At 54.8% G+C, this 8,624-nt stretch overlaps 1 protein-coding gene across 1 annotated transcript in view; it reads left to right on the top strand.

Annotated features, from left to right (window-relative positions):
• Positions 1-8,624, top strand: part of CDH5 (cadherin 5, type 2 (vascular endothelium)) — a 39,011-nt gene that overhangs the window by 4,420 nt on the left and 25,967 nt on the right. The window contains exon 2 of the mRNA XM_010851130.1: positions 7,678-7,904. Coding sequence (XP_010849432.1) covers positions 7,701-7,904 — 204 coding nt within the window. The 5' untranslated portion in view covers positions 7,678-7,700. The remainder of the gene's footprint in view (positions 1-7,677; positions 7,905-8,624) is intronic.

Genomic DNA, 8,624 nt, shown 5'->3' with positions numbered 1-8,624 from the left:
GGAGCAGGGGCTCCAGCGCCCCACCCCGCAGGCACACCTCCTGCAGGCTCTGGGCCTCTCCTCCCACCTCCCAGCCCCTCACCCTTGCCCCAGGGTCCCCGGGCAGGAGCCCAGAGCCTGCAGGAGGCTGGGCTGGGGTGGAGTGTCCAGTGTACCCTCCGAGGCTGTGCCTGGGGCTGGGCTCTGCCGCCAGGTCTTGTCCCAGCTCACAGAGGTGTGAGGACAGGAGAGGGGCCAGCCCCACAGAGAGAAGACTCTTTGGGGGACACAAGTGTGTGCTTGCATAGGCAGCACATGTCTGTGTCCATGTGGCCTGAGGATGTCGTGTGTGTTATCCCTGACCTGGAGTCTTTCTCTAGCCCACACCCAAGGGCCCTGCGGTCTGCTCAATAACCCCCTAAACCCAGACCCAACCCCTGAAACCTAAGGCTTGAACAGGTCAGGGCAGAACTAGCCTGGGCCTTTGCCAGGCTGTCTGCTGAGCAGCTCCCAGCTGGTCCAGGCTTCCTAGGGTCAGTTCAGCTACATAAAGCACAGCCTCTGCCTGCCCCATCTCTTCCTATATCCCCACCTTGTAAAGAGCACAGAGCTGAGCAGACCTCACAGCCCCTCCAAAGCCAAACCCTAGTGACAGATGGAGGCCTGTCACAAAGAGAAAGAGACCAAAAGGAGTTGTGCCTGCTGTCCCACAGCAGGTCAGAGAGAGGTGGGGTCACTCCTGGGCTGAGACCCTCCGAGGAATCAGGGGCCCCCACCCCCGCCCTCTCGCAGCTTCCTCTCCTCCTCCATCACACCACACACCACAACCTGAAACCGTGTTTCTCATCAAATGGTCAGTGTGTCTACACGAGGGTGCAGGCTGTGTTTGCTGTCCACGTGTAGGTCAGTGCCTGGCATGTAGCAGATGCTTGATAAACGTTTGCTCAATGACTATATAACCCCTGGGCTCTACAGAGGGCTTCAGAGAGGTGGTGACATGTGACCCAAATCCAGGCAGAGGCAAGAGAACATCAAGGACAAAGGGGACTGTGACTAAGCCTGAGGGCCGTCACTGTTCTCCAGGCTGGGGCTACTCTTGGAGTACTTGGTGAGTACTCTTGGAGTACTCTTGAGTACTCACCAAGCACCCTCGAGGCCCACACAGGGAACTGGAGAGGGGCAGAGGCACCCCGCCACCCCACCACCCCCGAGCCCAACCTCCACCAACACGGCTCAGCCCTCAGAGCCACACCTCTGTCCTCGCCTAGGCATCCAGGTTCTGAGCTCAGTGGCCCCACACACTGTGGACACACCCAGACCTGGGGATTCTCCAAGGCCGTGACCTCCCATCCAAGCATGCCTGAGCCCAGCTGGCCCCCACATGCTCCCGGGTTCCCCTACCCCTTCTCCTGGGCTCCATATACCTACTACGAGGGGGCCCCCTGGGCCTTCCCAGACTGACCAAGGGCACAGAGGGCCTGCCTTTGCCCATCAGTCCATTGGAAGCTACCCCTAAAGCCTCTGTCACAGCTCCAGGGATGGAGCATCATCACAGATCCTGGATTAACAGGGACAGAGGCCGGCCCCTGGCTCCTGGGTGCCAAGCAGGCACCTCTGAGTAGCCAAGCAAATCCCCCATCCCCAAGGCTGTCATCAGGCAAGCTCCCAGGCTGCTTGGTGGGCATTTCTCAGCACAGACATCACTTCCAAACTCCTCAGTCCCTCTGCATATCTATGGTACCCAAACCCAGCCAGCAGCAGCCTGATCTCTCCAAAAACTTGTGAGAACCACCAAGAGACATGACTTCTGCTTACAGGAAAGGAAAGGGCTAAAATAAGCCTGACCCCAGCTGTGCGCTGACCGCACCTCCAGAGGTACAGGCCAGGGCAATTCTGTTTCCAGCTGTGGGTCCAACAAATCCTGCCGGCTGACTTCCTCTCCAACTGGAGGATGAGGAGGAAAAATTTCTTGACAAACCCTTCCCCTCAGAAACCCATTTAGGTAAATTTCTAACCGAAAAGACAAAAGACAGAAACACATGGGGTTTTTCAAAAGGAAAAGTCCCTCAGGGCCCTCTGAGATTGGGTGTGAAGCCCAGGCCTTAGAAAAAAAGACAGATCTGCATGAGGGTTCCAGATGTACGACTTACAAGTTGTTATCTGAGCCTCACTTTCTTCCTCTGTGAAGTGGGGATGATAACTCCTGCATGCTGGGGATAGTGTGAAGACTACACGAGATATAATCTATGAAAGCCAGCATGGAGAACAGCTTCTTCTTATTACTATTATTATTACTACTATTATGATGATGATGATTATTACAGGATAGAGACAGAGTGTCATGAGGGAAAAACACTACTTGGGGTGAAAGGTAGCCTACTTCATATCTTGGCTCCACCGCTTGCTGCTGTGTGACCCAGGAGGACTCCCTCTACCTCTCTGAGCTTATCTGCAAAACAGGATTACTGACAACTATCTCACAATTTGCAAGGTTTAAGTGAGATGAAGTTTCAGTATGCCACTGAGGGGATGTTCAGGAATGATGCCCCCGGCAAAAAGGGCAGATCTGGGCAAGCACGCCAGGGTCCAGCAGAGGAGTGAGATGGGGCATGTGGTCCTCCTCTCCTGAAGGCCCCACCTCCAGAGTCCTGGCCCCTCACTCACTGCTCAGAGAGCTGAGCATGCAGAGCCCAGCAAGGGACACTCCAGCGACATGAGGTGACTCTACAGGAGCAAGCACCAGTCCTGGGTGCCAAGGGATTTCTCTCCAGGGCTCACAGCAGAGAGTGATTCCTCTTCTAGACACATAATAGGATCCAAGGGGCTTTTCTGCACATTCAGAGGACATTTCAGGGCTGGGGGCCAGCCAAAGTCACCGAGAGGATGATGTCTCCCGTGAGCCATGCGGCCGTAGCCTGTGACTAGCAGCCTCTGCTGTACTGCAGGCCAGTGTGGTTATTTGTTTGTTTGGCTGTCGCCTACTGGCAACCCCAGGACCACTGCCCTATCCAAGAGGCTGCCACAGAGAGAAAGCCGCATCTGCTTCACTGTATCAGGTGGAGTCCCAGCTGGAAACATCAGCTACCCCTGGCATTCCAAAGAAGAGACTTTATAAAGGAAACATAGAGCTGTGAGCTTAATCATAGGAACAAATGGGATGTTGAGGCCTGTAGAGACAGGAAGCAGGCTATCCCAGGACCAAGGGGACTAAGAAGAGGGGAGGGTGTTTCCAGAACTCAGTGAGGGACTGATGAGAGTAAAGAGGCCCGCAGGATGGAAAGATGCAGCCACAGGAGGAAATAGGAACCAGAGCAGAGAGCAGTGGGGAAGAAGTTCCTGACTTCTCTCCTCCTATCCTCAAGACGCCCGCTGCAGACCCTACTGGCCAAATATCTGAAGCTCAAGCAAGAAGGCCCAGGGTCAGTCCCCTTGACACAGAGCAGAGGTCAGGGGAGGGTCAAGGGGAGTGGATCCAGCAGGGTGGGAACAAAGCCCCCAGCCAAGTGGCTGAGTTCTAAGGAGCAAAAGTGGTAAGCTGACTACTCAGTGGAGCAGAACAGAGCATCAGCAAGGATTCATATACACTTAGTTTCTTACCTACTCTTTTGGCCATGTTACGATTTTTTTTTTTTTTAATTCAGGCCTGAAAACAACTCTGAGAGGCAGACACTAGTGTTCCCATTGTACAGATAATGAGACTGAGGCTCAGAGAGGTGAAGTGTCATGTGTACGGTCACACAATGACAAAGCGGCGCAACTGACGTTCTCTGAAGCATAGAGCCTGCAGTCACAACCATCACCCTGCTCCACGTCACCCCACAGAGGGGAGAGCCATGTGCCAGGTGTGACTGGGCCTTGGGGAGCAGTGAGGATGGGCATAGGGCAGGTGGAAAGCTCTTCTCCAGGAAGGGAAGGAAGCTGTGATTTGAGCCCAGCAGTGGGAACTGGTCCCCAGCCCTGGGACCAACCCCAGGTGATGATGTACTGGAAGATGCCCACGGATGCAGGAGGTGCAGGGTGGAGACCAGAGATGGCTCCCCAGAGGAGTCTGTTTGGGCTCAAAATTCCAGATGAGGAGCTCACCAGACAGAGAAAAGAGGAAAGACCTGTGGGGCTGTCCTGGGCCACTTCTGCTCCCTGGTCTCCTTCACGTTCCAGCCTCCCAGTCTGAGCACCAGCCACACGATACGACTGTCTGCAGCTGCTCCAGCCCCGATTTCTCTCCCACTCCAGATCAGGTCTCTGGCAGCTCCCGGCCACGGCCACAGAGATTTCTTATAGCAACTCCAACCTGACACAGCCCACACAGCCCTTGTGGTGCCATCACCCACCCATCTTCCAAATCTCAGCAAAAGCCCTGACCTGCAACTGCTCAGGCCAAAGACTGGGGAGCCGGCCTCGATTCCACACTCCTTGGCCTGGGGCCCCGTATCTCTTCAAGCTCTGTTTCCATCATCACATCTGCTTTTTTCTCGTTCTGATCTTCCTGCCTTCAACTTCTTAAGGACACTGTGATTGTACTGGGTCTATCCACATAATCCAGGATAACCTCCCTATCTCAAGATCCTTAACTTGACCCTATCTGCTACAAGTCCTCTGCCATGGAAGGCAGCTGGGGAGGGGGGCATGGACATCCCTGAGGCGCCACCGTGCACCCTGCCACCCTGACCCGTCACCTCTCTGGAGCCCCACAGATTACTCATTTCTCTCTGACCCAAGGGCCTTCTCTTTTGTTTCTTCAGACAAATGAACCATTTTCTTCTACCTCGGGGCCTTTGCACTTGCTGGTCCTTCTGCCAGGGATTCTCTCCCTTCCCCTGGTATTCCAAGGGCTGACACTCCGACGTTGGCCCAGCAGTCATCTCTTTTGAGAGGCCTTCCCTGGCTTTGGGAGTCTCAGCCAGCTGCCCCCTCGCCCGCTATGCCCCCCAGCATAATTCCCTGAGGGCCTCTGATCAGCAGCTGATGCTTCTCCTCATGTCCTTACTTTCCTGGGGTTCCCACGACAATGTGCACTCCCCAAGGACATGTCCTGTCTGCTCTGCTCACTGCTCACCAAGCACACAGCAGAGGCTCCATTCACACTCGCTCAGGGCTTGGCCTCAGGACTTAGTCCTGCCCAGGGGCCTGAGAATTCTCTCTTCCCCTTTCTCAGTTTCACTTCTGTTTGTTTCACTTTTTTATTTTTTAAAAAAACTTTTCATTTTTATTGGAGTATGGCTGGTTAACAATGTTGTGATCGTTTCAAGTGGACAGCAGAGCGACTCAGCCATATGTATACATGTATTCATTTTCCCCCAAACTCCCCTCCCATCCAGGCTGCCACATAGCATTGAACAGAGTTCCCTGTGCTATACAGTAGGTCCTTGTTGGTAATCCATCTATTTATTTTTGATTTTATTTATTTATTTAGGCTGTGCTGGGTCTTTGTTGCTGCCCAGGCTTTTCTCCAGTTGCAGTGCACAGGATTCTCACTGCAGTGGCTTCTCTTGTTGCTGAACACAGGCTCTAGAGCGCAGGGCTTCAGTGGTTCTGGTTCCTGGGCTCTAGAGCGCAGGGCTTCAGCGGCTCTGGTTCCTGGGCTCTAGGGCGCAGGCTCAATAGTTGTGGCACATGGGCTTAGTTGCTCCGCGGCACATGGGATCCTCCCAGATCAGGGACTGAACCAGTGTCCCCTGCCTTGGCAGGCTGATTCTTTACCACTGAGCCACGGGAAAGCCCGGTAATCCATTTTAAACATAGCAATGTGTATACGTCAATCCCAAACTCCCTAACTATCCCTTCCCTCCACCCTTTCCTACTTTTTCATTCTTGAGTCACTTCTCACTTGAGGGATACAGAAAGCAGCAAGACATGCAGGTCATTTCCAGGCAAAGAAGGAAATGACCTACCAGGCCTGAACCCCGTGAGGCTGGCCAGGGGTCACAGCTGCGCTGCCTCTGAGTTAGGACGGCTTCCCGGCAGGACTCTCAGCTCCCCGTGCCTTTGTTCACTGCCTTCCTCCTGCCTGGAACAGCTGCCCTTTTCACAGCCCACCTCGAAGGGCATCGGGTCTCTTTTGGTCCAACTGCCCCATTTAGGACTGAGGAAACGGACACAAAAGCCTTCCCAGGCACACAGCGCTTGCTCTCCAGGCACTGTCCCACCTCAGCCCTGCAAGCCCTCTTCCTCCCCGGCCGGCAGCAGGGGCCACAGGGATGCTGGGTGCTAAGATCAGCAGGCCCAGGAGCCAGTCTACAGACACCCTTGGCCCTCACTGAGGACAGCCTGGCGCCACCGTCTCAGAGAAAATGTTACTAGAGTTTAGAAACTTCCTGTGCTGTGCAGAATCCAGCCCCTCCCTCCAGCCAGAGCAGGGGACGGCCAGGGTGGCAGCCTCCCACCCAGCACCCAGTGGGTCCCTCCTCTCCAGATGGGAGCCCTGGTTCTCCCACACAGCACCCCTCTTCCTCTGAACCCTCCCAGGAGCCACAGGTCAGTGACATGGGTCCCAGCATGGGTATAGGCTGAGGGGTCAGGGCTGAGAGGGCACAGTGACACCTGCCGTGGGTCAGTGAGAAAATCCCCCTTCCTTCTAGAACTCAGGGTGAAGCCAGGCCCTCTCTCTGCGTGACCCCAGGTTCCCCATCCAGAGTAACCCCACACCCCAAGGGTTGCCTCGTGCTGGGTTTCATGTTCTTCTGTCTCCGTCCTTAAATTCTTAATAACTTTTGTAAAAAGGACCCCATGTTTCCACTATGTACTGGACCCCACACACTATGAAGCTGGTCCTGTGAGCCCAGCCTCTCAACACTCCCACCCCACCCCACCCCTGCTCTCGTGACAGCTCCTAAGCTGATCACCAACTGTGAGCTCGGGGTCTGGTGAGGGCCTGACCCTCTGGGTTAAGACATTCCGCTTTCTTAAGAGCCTTCTGAAGACAGCATCAAAGCAGCACTGCTACAGGGGTTCTTGGGCCGGCCAGGGGGCATATTTGCTCAGACAAGCCTTTAAATCCCACCCCACAGCAGGTGCTAGGACAAGAGAGGGCAGAAAGAAAAAGCAGGAACTTTGGGGCCAGGCCAATTCAGTTTGAGTTTGACTCTGCAGCTTAGAGTCTGGGTGAGCTGGGAAATGTTACTAAACCTCTCTTTTCCTCAGCTCATCTATAAAGTGAGGACTACACACACCCACCTCCAGGGTTATTGGGAGGATTAAGTGAGATACAATATATAAAGTTGATATTTATCATTCTGGTGACATTTTTATTTTTTTACGACATTTATTGATAAATGTTGGCTGAGGTCAGACAACTGTACTCTAGTCCCAGTCCCACCATTTACTCCAATGTGAAGGTCATATGTCTGTGCCTTGGGTTTCCCACATGTGAAGTGAGGATAAGCTGGGCGTCCCCTGCACAAGGGGGGAGCTCTCGCTCATGGCAGCATCACCCTCTCCTCCAGCAAATCTCTCCTACAGCTCTCCTTTGGGCTCCCCGTCACCCACACTTGCTTCCCCACCAGCACATGCGACCCTTAAGAAGGAGTTGTTTCCATGTCCTTCCTCCCCTCTTGGACTGGGAGCTCTGTGGGAGCAGGAACAGGCCCTGGTTCTGCTGGGCTGAGCAGAGAGTGGAGGACGAAGGGTTAAATAGGTCAGTGCTCCCTGGGAGATGCTCGCACCCCACATGACCTGACGGTGTATCCCCTCCTCCCTCAGACCCGAGCCTCCCTCCTGGGAAGATGCAGGCACTCGTGATGCTGCTGGCCACGGGGGCCACCTACTACCTGGGCCTGCTGGCAGCAGCTGCAGCAGCCGTCAACTCTGGCCGACCCAATACCCCCGGCTCGCTGCCCACTCACCGGCGCCAGAAGAGAGACTGGATCTGGAATCAGATGCACATCGACGAAGAGAGAAATGACTCACTGCCCCATTACGTGGGCAAGGTAAGCCTCGGACTCCGGAGCAAGAGAGGCCTCAGCGGCAGGCGGCCCACAGCGTTGGTGGTGATGGGAAAGACTCTGATGGCAGGGGGGTGGCTGTAGGGTTAGAGATGATGGCTGCGAGGGTGATGGTCATAGTGGGAGAGATGGTGGAGGTGGCAGTGGCGGTGACTAGGAGAAAGGAGACAAGGAGAAAGTGGTAGTGGTGGTGGTGATCGGGAAGGGGAGGTGGCGGGGGCGATGATGCCGATCGTGGAGGTGACGGTGGCAGTGGTGATGACGGCGGTGGTGGAAGTAATGCTGTGCACAAGGGTTCGTTTTTCTCCCAGACTTTGGTCCGTGGCCTGAATATCACTGGCAGAAGGACCACCCCATGCACAGTTAAGGAGGCCAGTATAGTCTGAGGGTTCAGGGCTTAGGGTGGGACCAGTAAGTTCAGTTCAGTTCAGTCACTCAGTCATGTCCGACTCTTCGCGACCCTATGAATTGCAGCACGCCAGGCCTCCCTGTCCATCACCAACTCCTGGAGTTTACTCAAACTCATCGAGGCGGTGATGCCATCCAGCCATCTCATCCTCTGTCATCCCCTTCTCCTCCTGCCCCCAACCCCTCCCAGCATCAGAGTCTTTTCCAATGAGTCAACTCTTCGCATGAGGTGGCCAAAGTACTGGAGTTTCAGCTTTAGCATCAGTCCTTCCAAAGAACACCCAGGGCTGATCTCCT

Source organism: Bison bison, unplaced genomic scaffold, assembly GCF_000754665.1.
Source record: "Bison bison bison isolate TAMUID 2011002044 unplaced genomic scaffold, Bison_UMD1.0 scf7180017864297, whole genome shotgun sequence".
Lineage (NCBI taxonomy): Eukaryota > Metazoa > Chordata > Mammalia > Artiodactyla > Bovidae > Bison > Bison bison.
Note: the sequence above shows the minus strand (reverse complement) of the source record. Positions and strands in the feature narration are given on the sequence as shown.